This window comes from Gracilinanus agilis, chromosome 1, assembly GCF_016433145.1.
Source record: "Gracilinanus agilis isolate LMUSP501 chromosome 1, AgileGrace, whole genome shotgun sequence".
Lineage (NCBI taxonomy): Eukaryota > Metazoa > Chordata > Mammalia > Didelphimorphia > Didelphidae > Gracilinanus > Gracilinanus agilis.
In genome coordinates, this window is record NC_058130.1 from 111,568,930 (window position 1) to 111,595,119 (window position 26,190).

The window sequence follows — 26,190 nt, forward strand, 5'->3', positions numbered from 1 at the left end:
AAAACAGAAGCAAATAGCAGAGTGCATTAGAAACCAAAATCCTACCGTATGTTGTCTATAAGAAACACACATGAGGCAGGTACACATACATAGGGTAAAAGTAAAAGGCTGGAGAAAAATCTACTGGGCTTCAACTGAGAAAAAGAAGGCAGCAGTTAAAATCATGATATCTGACAAAGCCAAAGTAAAAATAGATCTGGTTAAAAGAGATAGGGAAGGTAATTACATCCTGATAAACGGCACTATAGACAATAAAGAAATATTAGTACTCAACATGTATGCACCAAGTGGTATAGCATCCAAATTTCTAAAGGAGAAACTGGCAGACCTCGAAGAAAAAAAAGATAGTAAAACTATACAAGTAGGAGACCTGAACCTTCCCCTATCAAATTTTGATAAATCAAACCAAAAAATAAATAAGAAAGACGTAAGAGAGGTGAATGAAATCCTAGAAAAATTAGAGTTAATATTTATGTGGAGAAAATAAATAAGGACAAAAAGGAAAACACCTTCTTTTCAGCAGCACATAGAACATTCACAAAGATTGACCTTGAACTAGGGCATAAAATCTTGGCAAACAAATGCAAAAGAGAAAATAATAAATGCAACCTTTTCAAATCATAATGCAATAAAAATAATAATTAGTAAGGGTACACAAATAGGCAAGTCAAAAAATGATATGATTCTCCAAAATCAGTTAAAGAACAAATCATAGAAACAATTTATAATTACATAAAAGAGAATGACAATGATGAGAAATCCTACCAAAATCTGTGGAATGCAGCCAAAGCAGTACTTAGGGGGAAATTTATACTCTTCAGTGCATATATTAATTAATTACGGAGGGCAAAGATCAATGAATTGGGCATGCAAATAAAAAAACTAGAAATAAAACAAATTTAAAATTCCCAGACAAAAATTAAATTAGATATCATAAAAATTAAAGGAGAAATTAATAAAATAAAAGGACTATTCAATTGATAAATGAGACTAGAAGCTGGTACTTTGAAAAAAATAAAATGGCAAAGTACTGGTCAATCTAATTAAGAAAAGGAAAGAAGAAAACCAAATTAACAGTATCAGAGATGAAAAGGGAGACCACACTTCTAATGAAGAGGAAATTAAGGCAATCATTAAAAACTATTTTGCCCAATTATATGGCAATAAATATAGCAATCTAGGTGAAATGGATGAATATTTACAAAAATATAAATTGCCTAGGTTAACAGCAGAAGAAATAAAATGCTTAAATAATCCCACATCAGAAAAAGAAATTGAACAAACCAACAAAGAACCCCTTAAGAAATAATTCCCAGGGGGGCAGCTGGGTAGCTCAGTGGATTGAGAGCCAGGCCTAGAGACAGGAGGTCCTAGTTTCAAATCTGGCCTCAGACACTTCCCAGCTCTGTGACCCTGGGCAAGTCACTTGACCCCCATTGCCTACCCTTACCACTCTTCCACCTATAAGTCAATACACAGAAGTTAAGGGTTTAAAAAAAAAAAGTAAAAAAAAAAAAAGAAATAATTCCCAGGACCGGATGGATTCACAAGTGAATTCTATCAAACCTTCGAAGAACAACCAATCCCTATACTATACAAACTATTTGACATAATAAGCAAAGAAGGAGTTCTACCAAATTCCTTTCATGACACAAATATGGTACTGATTGCAAAGCCAGGTAGATGAAAAACAGAAAAGAAAACTATAGACCAATCTCTTTAATGAACACAGATGCAAAAGTCTTAAATAGACTAGCAAAAAGATTCCACCAAGTAATCATGAGGGTGATTCGTTATGATCAGGTAGAATTTATACCAGGAATGCAAGGATGATTCAATATTAGGAAAATCATTCACATAATTGACCATATCAACTGTTATAATGGGGTGGGAGTGGAGGGTGCTTCTGTGGGATGGGCCTACAGTGCCCAAGCCAAAGTGATGGAGTGAGAAGCTACATATTAATCCACACAGCTCCTCTGGTTACCTGGCTTGGGGTTGGGTTAATAGATAAGGGTTTATAATGAGATTGATTGGTAATGAGGTCGGATAATGTGGCTGAACATGATTTAAACAAATATTTCCCTATTAAATTGCTCTTTAGAATGACACCAGTCTTCACTTAACTTAGTTCAAGGCTTTAATTCTAATAAACTCTAAGGGGTAGGATCCAGGATAAGGAAAGTCATGTTGGGGATAGCTATACTAAACTATGGGTGCTAGAGTTGGCTAATCAATCACTAATCAATTTGGCAGCTGGGTGGAGAGGTTCCTCTCAGGCCCTGGTCAGGCCCAGCCGTAGCCAACTCTAGCTAGATCTCTTATTCTGCCCTCTTCTCATTTCTCTACTTTCACTCTCTCCTATATTTTATAAATTACTAAAATAATTTTAGAATTTATATTTATTCAACTCAATGGTGACCACCCCTTTAAATATTTAATCCAACCAAAACCCTAATTTTTCCTTTTTACAGTAAGTGAACTCAGCAACACAGTCTATGATAACCCAAAGAGCCCAGCTATGAGGACAAAAATCCACTATTTGACAAAACTGCTAGGAAAATTGGAAAACAGTATGGGGGAGATTGGGTCTAGATAAACATCTCATGCCCTACACCAAGATAAATTCAGAATAGGTGAATGACATGAATATAAAGAAGGAAACTATAAGTAAATTAGGTGAACACAGAACAGTATACTTGTCAGATCTCTGGTAAAAGAAAGATTTTAAAACCAAGCAAGAGTTAGAGAAAATTACAAAATATAAAATAAATAATTTTGATTACATTAAATTAAAAGGTTTTTTGTACAAACAAAAGCAATGCAATCAAAATTAGAAGAGAATTGACAAATTGGGAAAAAATCTTTATAACAGAAACCTCTGTCAAAGGTCTAATTACTCAAATATATAAGGAGCTAAATCAATTGTACAAAAAAATCAAGCCATTCCCCAATTGATAAATGGGCAAGAGACATGAATAGGCAATTTTCAGATAAAGAAATCAAAACTATCAATAAGCACATGAAAAAGTGTTCTCAAACTCTTATAATCAAAGAAATGCAAATCAAAACAACTCTGAGGTACCACCTCACACCTAGCAAATTAGGTAACATGACAGTATAGGAAAGTAATAAATGTTAGAGAGGATTCAGCAAAATCGGGACACTAATGATACATTGCTACTGGAGTTGTAAATTGATCCAACCATTCTGGATGGCAATTTGGAACTATGCCCAAATGTCACTAAAAGACTCTCTGCCCTTTGATCCAGCCATAGAACTGCTGAGTTTATACCCCAAAGAGATCATAGGGAAAAAGACTTGTGCAAAAATATTTATAGCCGCACTCTTTGTGGTGGCAAAAACTGCAAAACAAGGGTATGCCCTTCAATTCAGGAATGGCTGAACAAATTATGGTATCCGCTGGTGATGGAATACTATTGTGCTCAAAGGAATAATGAACTGGAAGAATTCTATGTGAAATGGAACAACTTCTAGGAATTGATGCAGAGTGAAAAAAAGCAGAACCAGGAGAACATTACACACAGAGACTGATAAACTGTGGTAAAATCAAATGTAATGGACTTCTCTACTAGCAGCAATGCAATGATACGGGACAATTCTGAGGGACTTATGAGAAAGAACGCTATCCACATTCAGAGGAAGAACTATGGGAGTTAACACAGAAGAAAAACAACTGCTTGAAAACATGGGTTGATGTGGACATGATTTGGGAAGTAAACTCTAAATGACCACCCCAGTGCAACTATCAATAATATAGAAAAAGGTCTTGATCAATGACACATGTAAAACCCAGTGATAATGCACATTGGTTACCGGGGTGGGGGCATTGGGGGTGAGGTTTGGGTTGGGGGGAGAAAAGACAGGAAGCATTTAACCATGGAAAAATTTTCTAAAAAAATTAAAAAAAAACCAGGGTTATCTGTCTCCAAATTTTCCTACATCTCTCCCAACATTTATCATTTTCCTTTTTTTCCATATTAGCCACTCTGATAAGAGTGAGGTGCTTTCTCAGAGTTGCTTTAATTTGCATTTCTCTAATTTTAGTTAGGATCATTTTTTTTCATATGACTAAAGATAGCAATTTCTTCCTCTGAGAACTGCCTGTTGTGTCATTTGACCATTAAGTAATTGGGGAATACTTTATAGTCTTATAAGTAAAACTCAGGTCTCCTTCCATACACTTGAGAAATTAAGTCTTTGTCAGAGACATTTGCTATAGAAATTTCCCCAAAAAATTCTTGTTTCCCTTCTAATCTTGGATTTTCATTTTTTGTAATGTTCTCTCTGTCTTGTTTGGTCATAAATTCTTCCATTATCCATAAGTTTGGAGGGTAAATTTTTCCATGTTCCTCAAATTTGTTTATGGAATCTCCCCTTTATTTCTAAATCAAGTATCCATTTTGACTTTATCATGAGGTATCATATGAGATGTTGGTCTTTGCATAGCTTCTGACCCACTGTTTTCCAGTTTCCACATCAGTTTTTGTCAAATTGTGAGTTATTCCCCAATAGGTTGGATCTTTGGGTTTATCAAAGACTAGGTTACTATATTCAATAAGTATTTTGTGTAGATTTCCCTTCTTGGAGTACAAGATGAACAAAATATGGAAATTTTAGTTAGTTTCTTCAAATAATTTTTAAATTAGTATCAACTACAAGTTTTTCAACATTAATTATTCTCACCTTCTGTCTTCTTTGCTAGCTTAGCAGGTATGAAGTTAAGCCTCAAAACTGTTTTGATTTGAACATCTCTTATTAATAGTGATTTGGAGCCTTCTCTCATGCTAATAGTTTGAAATTCTTTTGAGAATAGCTTCTTTATATTCTTTAATCACTTATGCTGGAGAAGTGAAATATTACTAAATTTTAAGTTCATTCTCTTGTCCATGCTAAATAGCCACACCTTCTGTTTTGTTTCCTCTAATAAGAACTTATTAAATCTTCACTTTATTGCTGTTATTTATTAGTCATTCAGTCCTGTCCAACTCATGATGACCCCATGGACCACAGCATGTCAGACCCTTCTATCTTTCACTATCTTTTTGTTTGTTTGTTTGTTTGTTTTTTAATTTTAAACCCTTAACTTCTATGTATTGACTTTATAGGTGGAAGATTGGTAAGGGTAGGCAATGGGGGTCAAGTGACTTGCCCAGGGTCACACAGCTGGGAAGTGTCTGAGGCCGGATTTGAACCTAGGACCTCCTGTCTCTAGGCCTGGCTCTCAATCCACTGAGCTACCCAGCTGCCCCCTTTCACTATCTTTTGAAGTCTATCCAACATCATATTCATTGTTTCCTTGACATTATCTATGTATATATCTCATTCTTTGCTATCCCCTTCTCCTTATTGTCTTCAATCTTTCTCAAAATCAGGAATTTTTCCACGGAGTCCTTGCTTCTCATTATGTGACCAAAGTATTTAAATTTCAGCTTCAGAATTTGACCTTCCAGTGAAGAGTCTGAATTAATTTCTTCATATTAACTGATTAGATTTCCTTGCTGTCCAAGGGACCCACAAGTCTTCTCCAACAACACATTCAAAAGTATTAGTTGTGCAACACTCAGCTTTCCTTATAGTCCAATTCTCATAGCCATACATTGCTACTAGAAAAAGCATAGCTTTCACTGTACAGACTTTTGTTGGAAAGGTGCTTTTAGTATGCTGTCCAGATTTGCCATAGGCTTACTGCCAAATGGGGAGGGGAAAATAGATTAAACTGGGACATACTTTGATCAACTTTAGGCACAGGGAAAGATTGAGTCATACTTTCATGATTATTTACTCAAAGACACAACAGTACAGGTATACCTCAAATATATTGTGGTTTAGGTTCCAGACCATCAATGCCATACTGTATTCTATTAAGAATTTATACAGTAGTATTAAATTTAAAAAATGTGCATAATTGAATGTAAAATACTTTATTGCTAAAAATGCTAACCATCATCTAAGCCTTCAGCGAATCACAATCTTTTTCTGGTGGAAGATCTTACCTCACTGCTGATGGATGGTGATTGATCAAGGCAGTGGTTGCTGAAGGTTGAAGTGGCCATAGCAATTTCTTAAAATAAGACAACAGTGAAGTTTCCCATACTGATTGACTCTTCCTTTCACAAAAGATTTCTCTGTAACATGCAATGCTGTTTGATATAATTTTACCCATAGTAGCAATTCTTTTGAAATTGAAGTCAATCCTTTCAAAACTTACTACTGCTTTATCAACCGAATTTATGTAATATTCTTTCATATTGTTGTTTTTCAGGGAATAGGGAGGCCAAAGGAGAGGGAGAAAGACAAGAACAGAAAATTGGTAGAGTAGTCACAACATACACATTTATCAATTGTTTGCCATATTATAAGAGCTTGGTTCATGGTGCCCCAAAACAATTGCAACAGTAACATCAAATATCACTTATTGCAGATCACCATAACATTATTATAATAATGAAAAAGTCTAAAGTATTGCAAAAATTAACAAATCTGAAACAGAGAAATAATATGATCACAAATTATTAGAAAAATGAGGCTGACAGCCATGTTCAACATAGGTTTGCTACAAGCCTTCACTTTGCTAAAAATACAGTATCTATGAAGAGCAATAAAGAGCAGCACAACAAAATGAGGTATGCCTCTATATGCTAGAAACTGGATTTAACCCTAAATCTTCCTGATAAGAGATCAGTTTTCTAATAGAACAAGTAACTTATTAAGTAACACAAATAGCTACAAATTTCTGTAAACAACATTTCTGAATTTATGAATAAAAAAGTAGTCACTGTGGAAATAAAAAGTATGGACATTTATGAAAGAAAATAGAAGTTCTATAATTTTTACTAGACGATTACAATGTTAAACAACCAGAATGAAGGAGACCAAGTATGAGTCTACTTGGTAGGCAAGTAAAAGAAGAGAACCTGAAATGTTGTAGTTGTCATTTGAATGAAGAAAAGGCAACATAAGAGAGATAAGTTGTGGGAGCAGAATCAGATAAGACTTGGCAACTTAATATGGTTGGGTAAGGAAAGAGTAAAGAATGGAGGAAGACTCTGAGACTGCAAACCTAGGGGACTATTAGAATTTGGGGGCCTATAAAATAGAGAAGGTTGAAGTTTGTATAAGGTTAAGAAAGGAGATAATACATTACATTCCAGATACGTTGAATTTAAGGTACCTATGGAATTCTAGTTGGCCATGTATAATCGGCAGTTGGATCTGGAGGACAAAGACTCAGATGAGAAGTGTATGGCTAGAAGTATAGAGTTAGAAGTTATCAATAAGTAGATTACAATTGAATCTATGGGAACCAAAGAGATTATGAAAAGAGGAGGTACCAAAAGAGAAAAGAGTCTAGTATGTGCCTTAGAAAATAGTAAAATGGTAAATGGTAAATGGTAAAAAGCAACAGAATACAGATGATGATCCTATAAAGAAACTCAGTCAAATGGGTAGAAATACAAGCAGAATAAAATGCCACAAAAAACCAAGAAGCAGAAAGTATTTGGGAAAAAGGTGTGGCCAATAATTACTCTAGTAATAACTAACATATAGTGCTTTAAGATTTGCAAAGACCTTTACATGTATTTTCTAATTTGAATACCTAATCAACAAGTAGATACACTAAGCTACCTTACTAGAAGATGTCAAAGCAAAAAGTGGATGATCACTTCTCAGGTATATTACAGAAGGGTCTCTTGTTCAGGCATGGGCTGGACAAGATATACTCTAAGGAGGATTCAATTCTTGATATTCTATGAAAAGATGAAAAGGCTTCTGAATCTTATTCTAGCAGGTATATATATATATATATGATGGAACAGAAAAAAATAGAGGGAAAGTAGAAGGAATTAAGCCAAATAAGAGGCTATTGCAGAAGCCTACTATATAATTCAATAGGGGCCTGGGTTAATGGCTGTAGACATATAGGCTGGCTCCAAGAGAAAATGAAGATAGAACAATAAGTAATGCTGAATAATGTAGGAGGGAGAAAAAAACTGAAATTATTCCTAAGGAGGAAAGAGAATGACAATTTCACTAATGATAATAAAATTGTGTAGAAAATACAGAAATACACACAGAGATATAATTAAACATATTTAGTTACCTATAATTGTTTGTTTGGTATTTCTGCTTAATTTTTGTTTCAGTGTCCCATTCTATTTAATGTACTTAGTTCCTTTACATTACTACATTGAGAAGCAGGGGATCATTCTGGACTCCAAGATTGCCTTGGAGTCCAGAAGACTTGGGTTCAAAATCATCTTTGGGCAAGTTTCTTAACCTTCAGAACCCCAATCAACATCCTAAGACTAAGCATTACAGAACAGTGGCTGATCTAAATTGATAGAGTTCTTTTTCCCCTATAACAATAACAAACCATCAATTCCAGTCTGAAAACTTGATGGAAAAAGTACAGTTTTTTTATTTAAATTAAATTAAAAATCTAAATTTAAATTAAATTAAAAATTACCAAGAAAATTGTCAAAGTTCTATGATAGGATAAAAACTATTACAACTATTTTATGCTTTTCTACCATGTTTTTTCAAAATGAATGTTTATTGTTATGGCATGACAAAAATAGGTATTTAGAAAGAAGAATGGCAAAGACACTGAGTCTTTCTCCTTGATGAGTTCTCCCTCCAATAGCTGAGATAGGGAAAGAATGACAAACAAAAGTTCTAGCAACTGAAAGATATAAGATTGGCTTTAAGCTTAAAATCACAGATGGAGATAAAATGTCAGGTGTCTCTTTTAACAGGAATGTTCCCCTTATCTCTGCCTCTCAGAATTTGTGTCTTCCTTCAAGGCTCAATCAAAATGCCATATATTCCATGAAATCTTTGATCCCCTTATCAAGGGCAAATTAGGCAAATAGGGTTAAGTGACTTGCCCAGGGTCACACATCTTTCAAATGTCTTAAGCCTAATTTGAATCTATGTCCTTTTAAATTCAGGCCTAGCACTTTATGCATTGTGCTACTTTGTACTACATTTATTTGTATGTAGCAAAATGTAATATTCTTGAAAGTAAATATTGTTTCATTTTTGTCCTTATCCCAACAACTAGCACAATGATTTGCATGACATGAAGGGCATAAATTTCTCAAACAGGATTGTATAAATGGATAGAACTACCAAGAATTAGTCAGTACAGATAGGAAAGGAAGGAATAAGAATACTATTATAATCTGCCACTGAAGGAAACAGAATTCCTGTGGCTACCATTAGCTCTCTGGTGGCAGTTTGAATATATAGAATACCTATAATTTAGGAGAATTTAGGTCAGAGATGGCCTGTATACTATTTCTTTGTAGATTAAGCTGACTTTTTAATACATAAATTTATTTTAGTATGAATGTGGATAAATTCTATCATAAATTGTTTTTGCTCAAATCCTTGAGCAGATCACAAATACTACTAGCACAGTATAGTGGAAAGAGTTCTATCTTTGTGGTAAAAAGTTTTAATTCTAGCTCAACTATTTCTGTGATTTTGACCAAGTTTCTCAACCTTTATCTGGCCTTCAGTTTCCTTCTCTCTAAAAGCAGAATGGAACATAACGATATCCAAGATTCCCTTTCACTTCAAAATACAATAAACCTATTAATTTGAAGAAAGATAGGATTCTTAATACTTCAACTACATTATTATAACATTGTCACTTAATGTCAGTATATTTAAATTACAGAGCCAATTTCTTAAAGCTCTGTGAATAAAACTATTTGGGAGTTGAAGCTGACAAAAAATAAAAGTCACTAAAAGACAAATAATTCAGTTTAACCATCCATTATTAAACCAGAAGACCAATAGGATACTACAACCCCAAATTAAAATGAATGATAATAAACCACAAATTATTTTTCTATATTGAAGTCTACATGAATGGCACAACTCCTGAGTCAATTCATTACCTAAAATTTTATCACACAAACTCTGGAATATGTAAAAGAATTATAATTTAATCAACATAGCCACAACAGAAACTTCTCTAGATATAGATCTCAACCTCTCAGCAACTCAGTCGATTTAAGGGAGTGGCCTCAGGCATAGAAAGGTTATATAAGAGGAGGGTCAGAAGCAAGATTTTAAACCCAGGTCTTGACTCTAGCATTTTGCTTCACTATTCAATATTGTTACAATGTTTCCTAAATATGGTGAGAAAAATTCAATAAATCTATCAATCCAAAATACAGCACCACTAAATGTTTCCTATTTAAGACTATATCTAAATTAGTGAGAGTAGTTAATATAATGGCTCATATTTCCTGGTTCTATTCAAATAAAGTTGTAGTTCCAAAAGTTCTAATCACAAAAGGGAATTCTACTTGACAAAATTAGTCCTCATATTTTCCCCAAAGAATGGTTCCTGGCCATAAGGGATAAAACCCAAGTAGATTTCATAATATGCCATTAATACATATGAAGTGAAATCACCATCTTTCAGTCATTTCCCACAAATTGTAGCATTCCTTGCCTCTATTATATATTAAGGGTTATTCTTAGGACACAAAATGACACTGAAATTTGGAAAATCTTAATGATCTTTGTTATGATCATTTTGGTAAAAAAATTTTGATAATAAATGCATACTTTTTGATAGGATATACTTTCAGCTGTGTGGGCATCTTCCTGATTTCTCAGTACTTGTTGGGCATCCATATTGAGAACATGAAGTTGCTGGATCATCTCTGCTTGCTGTGCTGTGTGTTCACTGTTTTGTTGGTAAAGATTCTGCAACTCCTGCAACTCTTTCCTATGCAAAGAAAGCAAAAAAGAGAAGCATAAATAATAATAATCTCAGTTAAGTAACTGTGTTCATCTAACATTTTAGTTTAAATTTCTTACTTAAATAAATCTTACTGCAAGCAACCTTAATGATAGGCAAAATATTTAACATATCACATATACCAATAAAATATTGATAAAGTATCTATGACGCTTGAAGCCCAATATTTATCAATTTTATTTTATAGTTTGATATAAAAGCCCTGATTCTTGACCTTCTTAATGCATTTAAATCAATACTTCAGTATCAAAAATTGAGTTGAATTAATGCTAGTGGTTGATTAATATCAAGAAACAACCACCAATATAATCTATCACTTTATAATACTTCAAGAGTAAATACTTTTAGAATTCAAATACCTGATCACTAACTTTACTGTATACTCTGTGATTAACTTTTTATGTGTTAATCGCAGTGCTTTGAACATAGTAAGTACTATATAAAGGTTAACTTATCAAGTTATTTATTAATATACTTCACTAGGCGAATGATTCTAAGATGTGCATAACTGTAGACTCTCTAATAAGCTCGAAAATACTATCACCAATTGCCCAACAGGCATTTCAAATGGGATACCCAATACCCAACACCCCATAAGAATCTCTTAACTCAGGAGGCAGAATCAAGATGACTGCTTAGACATGGAAAAAGTTCAGACCTCTCTGGAAACCCTTCCATACCAATCAAAAACAAAGTGCTTCAAGGGGACAAAAAATCAAATCTAACAACAGGACAGAGCTGAGGGACCCTCCTCCTAGATTCAATTTAAAAGGTATACCAAAAAAAAGACTAAATTCTTGAACTCTTAGGTTTGAGGAAAAGGAAGAAGGAAGGTCCAAGGACCCCTCCCAAATGTATAGTGCTGAGAATTAGGAGATGGCTGTAACCTCTGGGTGGGCAAGGGCTCTGTTCCAGAGGGACTGCCTTGCTGGCACAGGTGTGCCAGGCTCAGGGTGTTGAACACAGGTGGCAGGGAGGCAGCTGAAAAAGAAGCACAGAGAGGGCAGCCTAGTGGCAGCCAAAATATTCCATCTTGCTCCCCCACTCTTTCTCAAGGTTTTGGCTGCAAAGTACATCCAGCTCCACAGATCAACTCCATACTGGCTTAATCTTATCAATAGGGCAGATAAGAAGATTTCAGAGGCCAGGTAAGTTCAAGCTCCAATACCCCTCCCCCACTGACTGGACTGAGAGCCCAGCTAAATTCAGAGGAAGAAGGCTTCAATCACTACAGAATACCTGGTAACAAGGCTGAAGCACAGCTCCCCTTAGCCTCCACTCCTTCACCTATACCTTCATCTTCTGCTGCCAGATGGGGAAAACCTAACATCTGGGCTCATTAATACATCAGCCTAACCTAGTCAATCAGCAGAGCAGAGAAAAAGCCCTTTCAGGACAGAATAGCCCGAACCAACATATCCAGAAAATAATCAGAGGAGCAAGATTACAGCCAATTACAGGGAGGGAAAGAAGGAAAAAATGTGAGTAAACAATAGAAAAAGAACTTACAATCGACACCTTCTATCCAGGAAATGAACAAAAAGCAAATGAAACAGAGGAGGACCAAGGAAAACCAAGAAAAACACAGAAACTCCAGTGAATTCAACACAGGCTTTGGAAGGACTGAAAACATAATTCAAAAAACAATTAAGAGATGCAAAGACAATTGGGAAAAGAACTTAAAAAGCAAAATAAGTAAAATGGAAACATAGTCACATGAACTAAAACAAGAAAATAGTATCATGAAAGTCAGAATTGAACAGCTTGAAAATGAGGCAAAGAAGATGAAAGATGACCTACAAAGAAAATCAGACCAGAAGGAAAAGGATGACCAAAAAGCCAGGGATGAAATTCAGTCTTTAAAAATTAGAATCCAACAACTAGAAGCAAGTGACTTCACAAGGCAGCAAGAATCCATAGAACAAAAACAAAAGAATGAAAAAATTTAGGAAAATATGAAACACTTCATTGATAAAAATACAGACCTAGAAAATAGATTGAGGAGAGACAATTTAAGAATTATTGGACTATCACAATATTATGACAAAAGCAAAAGCCTGGTCATCATTCTACAGAAAATTATCAAAGAAAACTGACCCAACATTCTCAAACAAGAGGGAAAAGTAGACGTTGAAAGAATCCACAGATCACCTCCTGCATTTAATTCTGTGCATATTGGAATGGATCTAAACACTGGGAGCCTACATCTCCCAAGACTCTCTTCCTCAACTTCCTCAGACAACTACCACTTCCATTGTGGGAGGTGTCTGAGAAAGTATAAAAAAGAAAAGAGAGCGTGGGTTTTGGAGTCTTTTTCCCCTAGAACAGAGGAGAGCCTTTTTCTCTGGAGAGCCCTTTGCCCCTGAGAGCTTTGGTCCCAGCTAGATGCTATAGATCTGGTTTTCCCTGGCTTTCCCAAACCTTTATTTTCCTAACCCCTAAAATAAATCCAGTTAAATATCCCTGGAGTCTAGCCTGATTTTGTTCTGCTCCAAAGCCCACCTGTAAAGGGCTTAGGTTAATTTCCCTAACAGGGCTGGAAGCTTCCCTTCCTTTTCCCTACCTTCTCCCATCATCCTTCTTTTACCCACAACAATTCCCAACTGACAACATCCAGGAATGTTATAGTCAAATTCAAGAACTATAAGATCAAGGGAAAAATATTATAAGTAGCTAAGAAGAAGTCATTCAGATATCATGGAATCACAGTTAGGATAACAGAGGATCTGGCTGCATCTACATTGAAGGACTGGGAGGCAAGGAATATGATATTCCAGAAAGCAACAGAAATGGGTCTACAACTAAGAATCAATTACCCAGCAAAACTGACTATATTCTTGCATGGGAGGAGCTAAATCAATTGTACAAAAAAAGCAAGCCATTCCCTAATTGATAAATGGGCAAGGGACATGAATAGGCAATTTTCAGATAAAGAAATCAAAACTATCAATAAGCACATGAGAAAGTGTTCTAAATCTCTAATAATTAGAGAAATGCAAATCAAAACAGCGCTGAGGTATCACCTCACACCTAGCAGACTGGCTAAAATGATAGTGGGGAGAGTAATGAATGTTGGAGGGGATGTGGCCAAATTGGGACATTAATTCATTGCTGGTGGAGTTGTGAACTGATCTAACAATTCTGGATGGCAATTAATTTGGAACTATGCTCAAAGGGCTATAAAAGATTGCCTGCCCTTTGATCCAGCCATACCATTGCTGGGTTTGTACCCCAAAGAGATCATAGATAAAAAGACTTGTACGAAAATATTTATAGCTGCGCTTTTTGTAGTGGCAAAAAAAACTGGAAAACGAGGGTATGCCCTTTGATTGGGGAATGGCTGAACAAATTGTGGCATCTGTTGGTGATGGAATACTATTATGCTCAAAGGAATAATAAACTGGAGGAATTCCATGTGAACTGGAAAGACCTCCAGGAATTTATTCAGAGTGAAAGGAACAGAACCAGAAGAACATTGTATACAGAGACTGATACACTTTGGTAAAATCGAATGTAATGGACTTCTGTACTAGCAGCAATGCTATGATCCATAACTATTCTGAGGGACTTATGGAAAAGAACGCTACCAACATTCAGAGGAAGAACTATAGGAGTGGAAACACAGAAGAAAAGCAACTGCTTGAACACATGAGTTGAGGCAGACATGATTGGGGATGGGGACTTGAAACTATTACACCAATGCAACTATCAACAATTTGGAAATAAGTCTTGATTGATAACACATGTGAAAACCAATGGAAATGTGCAGCGGCTATGGGGGGGGAGGAGGTGAAGGGGGTGAAGGGGAAAGTAAGAACATGAATCATGTAACCATGATAACTTTTCTAAAAAATAAAAATTATTTTAAAAAAAGAAACACACAAGGCAAGTAGACACACACAGGGTAAAAGTAAAAGGCTAGAACAAAATCTATTGGGCATCAACTGAGGAAAATAAGGCAGGAGTCACAATCATGATATCTGACAAAGCCAAAGTGAAAATAGATCTGATTAAAAGAGATAGTGGAAGTAATTACATCCTGATAAAATACTGTATAGACAATGAAGAAATATCAGTACTCAACATGTATGCACCAAATGGTATAGCATCCAAATTTCTAAAGAAGAAACTATTAGAGCTTAAGGAGGAAATAGTAAAACTATACCAGTGGGAGACCTGAACTTTCCTCTATCAGATCTAGATAAATCAAACCAAAAAATAAATAAGAAAGAAGTAAGAGATGTTAATGAAATCTTGGAAGAAATTAGAGTTAATAGATATGTGGCGGGGGAAAAAAGGGAAAAAAGGAACATACCTTCTTTTCATCAGCATATGGTATATTAACAAAGACTGACCATGTACTAAGACATGACCAGGAAGGCAAAGATGAAGAATTTATACCAGGAATGCTAGGATGGTTCAATATTAGGAAAACCATCCACATAAATGACCATATTAACAAGAGCATAAAAACATGGAAAACAAGTGCAAAAGAGCAGAAATAATAAATGCAATTTTTCAGATCATAAAGCAATAAAAATAATAATTAGTAAAAGTACATGGAGAGGCAAATCAAAAATTAGAATTTAAATAATAAGATTCTCCAAAATCGGTTAAAGAACAAATCATAGAAACAATTAATAATTTCATTGAAGAGAATGACAATGACTATCAAAATCTAAACTGGTTCATTGATGCTCCAAGATGATCATAGATGCCACAGGAACCAGGAATAAGTCCAATAAACAGCCAATTAATCCAAAACAGACTCTAGGAAATAAGGTAGATAAATCTGCTGTCCACCAACAGATAATCCAGACCTTTCCTCAACCTAAACCACAATTGTTGCTTGGAGTATCTTCTTCTTAGTGATATCCCACACTTGCAGCTCCTTGGATATTTGGCAAAGCAGGACCACATAGCCAAAAAACCTCCTTCCCTCTAGCTTGGTCAAACCAACCACTTTTTTCAAAATCCCAGCTTCATTCCATTATGGAACTCTCAGGTCTTTAGACACAGCCTGACAGCCTGGGTGCTAATGTCTTAGTTTCCTCATTACAAGTTCCTCCCTTTGCATGAAGCCAAAATAGTATTCCACACAATATTTGGGTATTTGTGTACTACAAATTAAACTAAAATTCTAACCCAAAATACCAAACAACCTACACTAACTCTATTCTATCTAACACTATCTTACTCTACCCTACACTAGGGATTTTAACAAGGAAAGGGAAAGGGAAAAATACATTGAACAGTTACATAGTTCAAAGCACAAAATAACAAGTAACAATGCAAAATTTCCAACAAAATTAACAAAATCAACAATAAATATGAAATATCAACACAAAACCCCAAACAGACATCAAACACAACTCCTATTCTAATACAGAAATATTCTTCCAACTAATAAATGCAAACAGTTTCTGGAAAATACATATTTAACACAACATTGCATAAGTTTTTACATCAAAAGTTTAACAAAACATCAAACTCACCTATGCAAATTACATTTAAATGTTTGCAACTCAATAGCAAATTATTTACAGAATTTACTTTTATACATATATACATATGATACATGCATACAATATATACACAATATATACATAAATGTACACACAGTATACATATCAAATATACATATGTACACCCTTTAAATATATGCAATACTTACACTATAATATAATTTATAATATACACATGCTATTTACACTTATACATCTATTTACATTATTTTGTGATATGCGATCTGTAGCATGTTATATGTTCTTCATGTAATGAAATTTTGTTATGTTTGTTGTATCTGCACTGCAGTGTACATTAGAGCCTTATTTTATCCTTTAATTGAATCAAATACTATTCATATTTCATTAAACTATTCTAAACTATCCCTATGATATTATTATATTAGTCTAACTAAACATTAACTAAATAACTAGCTAATTTTGTTAGTAACTAACTATCCTTTGTTAGTACTTACTATATACTATAGTTATAGTTATACTATAGTTAATACTATAGTTATACTATAGTTATACTATAGTTAATTCTAGTTTTATCTGCTGTCCACCAACAGATAATCCAGACCTTTCCTCAACCTAGGCCATGATTGTTGCTTGGAGTGTCTTCTTCTTAGTGATATCAATCTACACTGGCAGCCCCTTGGATATTTGGCAAAGCAGGCCCACACAGCCAAAAAACCTCCTTCCCTCTAGCTTGGTCAAACCAACTACTTTTTTCAAAATCCCAAATTCATTCCATTATGGAACTCTCAGGTCTTTAGACACAGCCTGACGGCCTGGGTGCTAATGTCTTAGTTTCCTCATTACGGTAGAAACACAGAAGAAAAACAACTGCTTAATCACATGGGTTGATGGGAATATGGTTGGGGATGTAGACTCTAAATGATCACCTTATTGCAAATATCAATAATATGGAAATAGGTCCTGATCAATGACACATGTAAAACCCAGTGGTTGATCCAACCATTCTGGGGAGCTATTTGGAACCCTATCCAAAGGGTCTTGCCTTTTGATCCAACAATGCCATTATCTTGTCTGAATCCCAAATAGATCAAAGAATAGGGGAAAAGAACCTACTTGTAAAAAAATATTTACAGCTGTGATTTTTAGAGTGTCAAAGAACTGGGAACTAAATGAATGTCCATCAATTGGGAAAAGCCTAAACAAGTCATGGTATATGGCTGTAGAGGAATATTATTGTGCCATAAAAAAATGACAAACAAGATGATCACAAAAAAGGAACATGGAAAGACGTATATGAATTGATGCAAACTGAAGTGAGCAGAATCATGAGAACGTTGTATGCCAGAATAGCAATAATATATGATGATAATCTGAGAATGACAACTATTATTAGCAATACAAGGATCCATGCCAACACCAAGGGACTCATGACAAAAAAAAGGCATTCCACTACCATAGAAGTAACTGATGGGAGTCTAAATGCAGACTGAAGCATACCATCCTTTATTTTTATTTCTTTCATGAATTTTTCTCTAGTAAAAGCAGTATGTATCTTCTTTTACAAATGATGAACATGGAAATATGTATTGCATGATAATACAACTTATAACATTACCTATCATCTTTAGGAAGGGGAGAAAGGGTGAGAAGGAGAGAGGCAACATAGACCAGAAAACAATTATTAAAATTGTATCAATATGAAATCTTTAAAAAAAATAGAAAAACTATATACTGCATGGAAGAAAGATCATCTCTGAAGGTAAGGACTAGCAGCCCATAGAACAACAAAGGGAAATGAGGAATGGCCTCCTTAAAGAAGTGAGATTTGAGTTGAATCTTAAAGGAAACTAGCAAAGTCAGGAGGTGAAAGTGAGGAGGGAGAGCAATGCAGGAATGGAAGATGGCAGAGAATCTGGAGACAGAGTGACATGTATAAGAAATAGCAGGCAGCCCAGGGTAGTGGATCACAAAGTATGTGAAGATTGAGATGTACAGATGTTCTGAAGGGAATATTGACAAGATATAACAACAGAATATGTTAAGCAAGTTCCCTGTGTAAGTAGGAGGATCCTGGTGGCCTGAACAACAAGAGGGAAGTAGAGAAAAAGGAAGGTTTAGGAATAAAGATAAGTATTTCAGTTTTGGGCATGCTGAGTTTGAGATGCCTATGGAAAATCCCATTAAAGATCTCCCAAAAGCAGTGGTGATGTGGGACTAGAGCTCAAGAGAGATTAAGTTTGGATATATAGATCTGGGAAGAGTCTCTGCAGATATGATAGCTAAAGTCATGGGTGCTGATGAGATTGCCAAGTAAAATACCAAGGGGAAAAAAGGGACATGAGGGCAGAGCTTAGGAGATTCACAAAGTTAATGTGTATAATCTGGATGAAGATCAAGCAAAGGAGACCTTATCATGCAGGCTTATAATTTCAGTATTCTCACTTGTTCCATATATTCAATCAGCTGCCAAGTCTTGTCATTTTTTCTGTATATCTACTGTTCTCTTTTATTATGGCTCTGTTCACCTCACACCTAAACTGCTGCAATACGTCCTCAATATTTCCCCACTGGGATGCATCTGCCACATAGCTCCCAGTAATTTTCCTAAAATATACATCTGACCATGGCCATCCCCCACCATCCCTCCAAATCAATAAATTCCAGTGGTTCCCTATTACCTATGGCAGTGATGGGCAAACTATTCCCTGCGGGCCAGATCCAGGCTGTAGTTTGCCCATCACTACCTTAAGCATTTCCCTAATCACTACATCTGGATGTGGGGGCATAGTGATTAGGGAATTGCTTAAGACAGTAATGGCAAAACTACAGCCTGGATCTGGCCCGCGGGGAACAGTTTGCCCATCACTGTCCTATGGGATCAAATATAAACCACTCATTCTGACACCGAAAGCTTTTCGCAACCTGGTCCCTTTTTATCATTCCTCTTTAGCATATATTCTTACAATTTTCTATACATTCTATGCATCTGTGAGAAAAATGAACTTTGGTAAGTGTTAAAAAAAAAAAAAGATTGTTGCTACATTAACCTACTTGCTTTTCTGTGCACACAATGCTCCATCTCACACCTCTATGCCTCTGCTCTGACTGTCTCCCTGTACCTAGATCACTCTTTCTTCTTGCCTATCCCTTCCAGAAAGACTAGGATCCCTTAAAACTCACTTTTGCATTAAGCTTTTCCTGATCCCTCAGGGCTAGATCCATTCTTCCCAAACCACCTTGTATTTCTTTGGTATATAGCCTGTATAATTATATACATATATGTGTATATATACATACACACAGGTCATTTCTTCCCTCCCATTAAAAAATAAACTTCTTAAGACTCAAACCACAGATAGCTCTTCCCAAACCGAATTTGACAAACAGGAAACTACTCAAACTGAGGCAGGAGCAGTAGGCCCTACCAGAGTGGCTCTGTACCCTATCATACATCAAACCCAATTTAGGCCTGTTTCACATTTTTCTTTCTATCTCTTTCACTTAGAAAAGTATCTATCACATTTCAAATTATTCATAAATTCTTGTTGACTGATTAACTGATGTTTTTCTTTTTATTCTCAGCACCTAGTAGTAAATGACTCATTAAATATTTTAAGTGCCTGATATTACAAAGAAAAGCAGAAAAAAGTTCTTGCTTTCAAGGTGTTCTCATATAATAGGGAGAAAGCATGGACTATGTACAACTATGTATGAAACAAAGCATAAAGAATGGAATACATAGTCAAAAAATGGTAGGCATTAGCATTTAGATAGGACTTTAGTTAGGATTAAAATGAAGCCAAGAGACAGAGATAAAGTAAGACAAGGAGAATTCTAGCAATGGAGGACAACCAGTGCACAGAGTCAAGAGATGAAGTGTCTTGAGGAGGAACATGAAAGAGGATAGTGTTACTGTATTATAGAATATGTAGGGGTAAGTAAGGTATAAGAAACTGAAATGAAAAGAGGGGACCAAGTTATAATCTGATATGTAACAAACACTTAAATGCTTACTGATTAATTAATTTTAGCTACTATAACTACATAATATCACTTAGAAAATAGTTTTCCAAAATATGTTTCTTTGTATCAACAAGTAACTTGGTACTAAAATAGCATGGCATAGTAGAAAGCCTAACTCATTCAACGTACATAGATATACAGGTTGTGAGACAATGAGACTTTAGAATTTTGAGAAATCAATCTTTTGTGTCAGATTTGGCCTAAACTGTTCTAGAGTAGATGAAACATTAGACATGGCTCAACACTACAACGTATACTAGTTTCAACTGCAATCTCTCATTTCCCAAAAGATATATTAAAATCTATAGGAAATTTTATTTGTCATAATAATTATTAAAGAGTTCCAGAAGGTTTGGTTTTAATTGGGGTAGTATTCTTTTTTTTTATAAGGCTGATGGGAAAAAAGTAATTGATTGCTTTTTTGAAAGTTAAGTTTAAACACAGGGGGGAAAAATGTAAAAAAGTGATCTTGACCTGTAAGAGGATGTTAGGGAGTTAAATAAAGAATATGACACTTAGAAGAAAAGGAAAGGGAATCACTGAATTCATAGTAATATATATGAATCTTTTCTCAGAAAGAATAGACCTAGGCTCCTTGAGAAGTATCTCCTTGCTCTAAAAGTAATAAAATATGTATTCAAAGGTGATAGCAAGTAAAATATAACCTAGTAAATCAGAGGAGGAGGAGGAAGAACAAATATTTTCTATAGTTCTAGAAAGAATTACCTTTATGAAAAAGAAAAAGATAGATATTATAATAAAAATATACTCATGAAATGTGTTAAAATCATTATCTGGGACAGGATAGACGCCACTTTGAATGACAGGACTGGCAGTTGAGAACTTTGGAATGTTCCCAGGTGCCATGAGCCAAGGGCAAAAAGTAATTGGCCCCAGCCCTATAACTATCCCAAGTGATAAGGCAAGCTGGCTCAAATTGGAGAAGGGACTTGGGAAGGTGGGAGGTGAAAGGCAAAAGGGTAGGCCTGAAACCTGTGACCTGTTATCCTACTGAGAGAGCTAGTGATCAATCGACATCATTGTTAGCAGAGCTGAGAGTTTACTGATTCATCAATCAACATCGAATTGCCTTCCTGAATCTCTGGCTTGGCGGTGGCCAAGTCAGGTTAGAGTTAGAGAGAGGGTGAAGAACCTCCAGTTTCTACAAGCCTAGCAATCTCCAGACCTTGATCAACAACCTAGATTAATAGCCAATCAATTAGCAATAAGGTTCCTAAATCCTCAATCCTGTTACCTTGTTATCCTTACTCCATCAATAGATTCAATATAGTGTTTTACCAACTAGTACCTTTCCTGGGTGGTTATTATACCAAAGCCCTTGGGAAGGGGAGATCAATATGCAGTCAGATTATACCGTTTCTAATAGCCAACCAACAGCCCTTATCAACAACTAATCCAACCTCAGGTTGGGACCTAGAGAGGCTAACCATCCACACAGCCTTTCAAGGGGTCCCTGACTCGGTAAACTGTTAGAAAGGGACAACTTACAGGCTTAGTCAATCAAGCCTGTCAGGAAGAAGTATAGATTGTTCTAACAGCAATTGTGAGAGGAAAATGTGCTTTCTCCCTCACCAACTATAACCAGCTTAGGCCTGGGCATACAATCCCTCCTCCATCCATACTATCTCTAAGATCCATATATACAATCAATTCTCAGAAGATCCAGATCAAGATAGTGATATTCTATCCACCATTTTCTTTTAACAGTTTTTGGCATAGCCATAAAGGAAAAGAACCTGAAAAAAGAGGAATAGGAACAATGGGTCTGCAAGAGCTACATTTATTGTCTCAACACTATCCCTATTTGTGTACTCCTTCACACAGGGGATTTTCAGATTATGGTTTTACATTATTCCAGAATATTTTATCAAACTGCTCACACTATGTGATGCCTATAAGTATCTAACTTTTACCACAGCTGATTTCCTATCATATCTACCAGCAATAGTAGCCATGTTTATAACTGCAATTCAAGAGATCTGGGCTCTTAAAAAAGACAATACAATTACTGTTTGGGTCAAAGAAAGAAACAAATGAGGATTTATTTGCTGTGATGAAAGAATAATTGAGGCTTATGATAGAAATAAACAACAAAATAAGATAAGGGTCAAGCTCTAGATGCCCACACCATAATGGAATTAGAGATAACAGAACAGGCTTACAAACCAAAAGCAAATGAAAACAACAAGACTCAAATCACAGATAGCTCTTCCCAAACCGAATTTGATAAACAGGAAACTACTCAAACTGAGGCAGGAACAGTAGGCCCTACCAGAGTGGCTCTGTACCCTATCATACATCAAACCCAATTTAGGCCTGATGGTGAATTAGTCAAAATGAAGACTTACAGAGGCATTTACAGCACAAGATTTAGAGGTTTTGAGAAGGAGATTCCCCAAGTATTTCCTCTCACCTCACAAGTCAGTAAAAGAATTAAAAAGGACCTTCAATTTATTTAATCCATCATATATGGATGTTGAATTTATTATGGATGAATTTTATACACCATCAGAGAAGGCTTAATTCCTGGAAGAAACCAGAAGAAACCATGGCCTAGGGAACATGAAGCCATTTATCTTACTGTGCCAGCAAATATGAGGAGGCTATTAAAATGTAGGGCAGATCTTCTAGAGGCTGTAAAAACCCATGCTAAATGCCCTAATGCTTGTAATAAATTTGAAAAGTTGAGGCAAGCTGAAGATGAACATCCAAGTATTTTTCTGGATAGACTGACTGAAAATTGAGAAAATTTTCTAGGGTACCAGAGATCAAATTGCTGAAGCCTTACCCCACATAAGACAATTCATTAAGGTCGTTCCGCCTGCGCCACGGAGAGGATCTCCTTGTCCGGGTCTTGAGGCTCATGCTCGCTCGGTCTCTTGCTCGTGTCCTCGCCTCCCTCCGCGCACCCACTGCCATCTTCTCCGTCTCCCATTTCCTAGCACCTGTGTCCCCACCACCACTATGAACAGGCAGCTCAACAGCTTCAACGAGACCTTCATTGAGGAGGGCACCTTCCTCTTCACTTCAGAGTCTGTGGGTGAAGGGCATCCCGATAAAATTTGTGATAAGATTAGTGATGCAGTCCTTGATGCCCACCTTCAGCAGGATCCTGATGCCAAGGTCGCTTGTGAAACAGTTACTAAGACTGGAATGATTCTTCTTGCTGGTGATATCACATCCAGGGCTGCTGTTGACTATCAGAAAGTGGTTCGAGAAACAATTAAGCATGTGGGCTATGATGATTCTTCTAAAGGGTATGATTACAAGACTTGCAATGTTCTGGTAGCCTTGGAGCAGCAGTCACCAGACATTGCTCAGGGAGTTCATCTGGATTGCAATAAAGAAGATATTGGTGCAGGAGACCAGGGATTGATGTTCGGTTATGCTACTGATGAAACTGAAGAGTGCATGCCCTTAACTATTGTCTTAGCTCACAAGCTCAACACCAAACTTGCTGAATTGGGGCGCAATGGCACTTTGCCTTGGTTATATCCTGATTCCAAAACTCAAGCTTCTACTACATATTAACTGCTCAAATCCCTGGCAAGTCACTTAACCTCTTAATGGCCTTAACTTTCTAAAACATACAGAGAGGTGACATAGCAGATAGTGTCAGATCTGGAGTCAGGAAGACTCATCTTCCAGGGTTCAAATCTGGCCTCAAATTCTTACCAGCTGTTTTACCACTGAGCAAGTCACTTCACGCTGTTTGCCTTCATTTCCTCATCTGTAAAATGGATTGGATAAGGAAATGGCAAACCATTCCAGTATCTTTGCCAGCAAAACCCCAAATGAGGACATGAAGAGTTAGACATGACTGAAATGAATGACATTTTTAGAGCTTGTCTGGGAGTATTTTTAAGAACCTACACTATCTAGATTCTAATACTGCCATCATCCCATAATCTAATGCATTTTATTTTAATTCAGGCATCACTGGATATGGTTTGCCACATAAATGTATTGACCAGTGTTTGAGCTATGATTTTCGATAGTACAAAAAGTAGAAAATCCAAAGCATGGTTTAAAACCAAGACAATTTATCTACACAACAGGACACTGTAGAAGTAAATATTTGTTCAATGTTTTTCAAATCTTCTCTCCATCTCTCACTCTAGTTTTAAGACTAGTTTATGTTTTATGAATTCATTCTGTCACCCCATCTAGTCAGTCACACTGAGTGATTAAAGTTTATAATGAGACAAAGTTTGGATTGCATTAAGTATGATAGATTTTCCCTACACTATAATAATATTATTTATTATTTTAGGGTTTGTAAAACTTTATATATCATATCATGTTATCCTCATAATAATTCTGGGAAGTATGTGTTATTATTATCCCTATTTTACATATGAGGAATCTGAAGGAAGACAGAGGTAAAGTGACTTACCAAGAGTCAAAGTTTGATGACTGTCTCAAGCTAGAGTTAAAATCAGATCTTTCTAAATACAATCCTAAAGTTTTAACCACCATATAGCTGCTAGTTAGGACAAAATGTTTATTAATGATTGTCATATATGTTTCTGTGGAAACCTGAGTTCCATCAGGGTAGAATTCAAACACAGACTAAATGTTAATATTTTTACAGTGGTTACAAAAGAGATTCGTATTTAAAGTAGAAGTTAGAACAGATAGCTTCTCCCTATCAAATTCTTTGCCTTTCTCTCTTCAATTACGCCTAGCTCCCTCCACCCTTTAAAAAAACTTCACTAGACTCTCATTTATTGCTCTCTAACATCTTATTTTCTCTTCTCTTTCTCAGTAAAACTCAAAGGAAAATGTCTTCACTTGCTTGCCTCCACTTTCTTTCCTTTCAAACTCTCCTCATTCCTCTGCTGTCTGACTTCTAACTTCATAATTCAACTGAAACTGCTCTCTCCAATATTATCAATGATCACATAATTGCCAACCCTATTTTTTTCAGTCCTCATCCCTTTTAATCTACTTGTTTCAACAATGCTCCTTGATACTGTCTCCTCTCTGCATTTTCATAAACTCTTTCAGTTCCCCTATGATATTTTTAACCAATTATTTCTCAATCTCTTTTGCTGATTCCATGGCCTAACTGTGGGTGATCTGATCCTCAAAGTTCTGTCCTATATTCTCTCATTCTACAGTACCTCTCTTGATCTCATTCATATCCATGATTGTTTAAGTATCATCTTTATTAAGAAGGCATGCAAAGCTACATATCCAATCCTAGTCTCTCCCCCGAGCTTCAGATTTATATCAACAACAGCTTATTGGACATTTTAAACAGCATATCCCAAATACATCTTAAACTAAAAATGTTCAAACATAATTCATTTTCTTTTAACCTAAATCCACCCTATTTTCAAAGTTACCTTTTTTCTGTCAATAGCAATACCATTAGTCAGGTCTCCTACATTTATAACTTTTGCATTATCTCCAGCTCGACTTTTCACAACCTCATATATCCAATCGGTTGCCAAATCTCTCTAACTCTTCCACATCTCCTAATCTGAAATTTCTAAACTCACACAGCTACCAAGTTTAGACCTTTATCATCTCCTAATAGGGTTATTACAATAGCCTTCTAATTGGTCTCTCTGCTTCAAGTTTCTCCCTGTTCTAATCTATCCTACATATTGCTGCCAAAGTGATAGAAATGGAAGAATTAAAGGTAACAGCACTAAAGATTCATGCACAGATGATGCCTAAAAAATGTTCATATCATTGACAGAAATATAGAGGTCAAAAAAGTGTTGATGGGGGAGTGTGGTGAGACATTAGGGAAGATTATTAGAAACTAATGAATTGGATAAGCTAATTTTGAGGAAACAGTGAAACATCCTGATATATATATATATATATATATATATATAT

At 35.7% G+C, this 26,190-nt stretch overlaps 1 protein-coding gene across 1 annotated transcript in view; it reads right to left on the reverse strand.

Moving 5' to 3' along the window:
- Positions 1–26,190, reverse strand: part of CNTLN (centlein) — a 427,627-nt gene that overhangs the window by 262,894 nt on the left and 138,543 nt on the right. Inside the window, exons 6-7 of the mRNA XM_044677223.1 lie at positions 23,126–23,362; positions 10,612–10,774 (exon numbers count right to left, since the gene is read on the reverse strand). Coding sequence (XP_044533158.1) covers positions 10,612–10,774; positions 23,126–23,362 — 400 coding nt within the window. The remainder of the gene's footprint in view (positions 1–10,611; positions 10,775–23,125; positions 23,363–26,190) is intronic.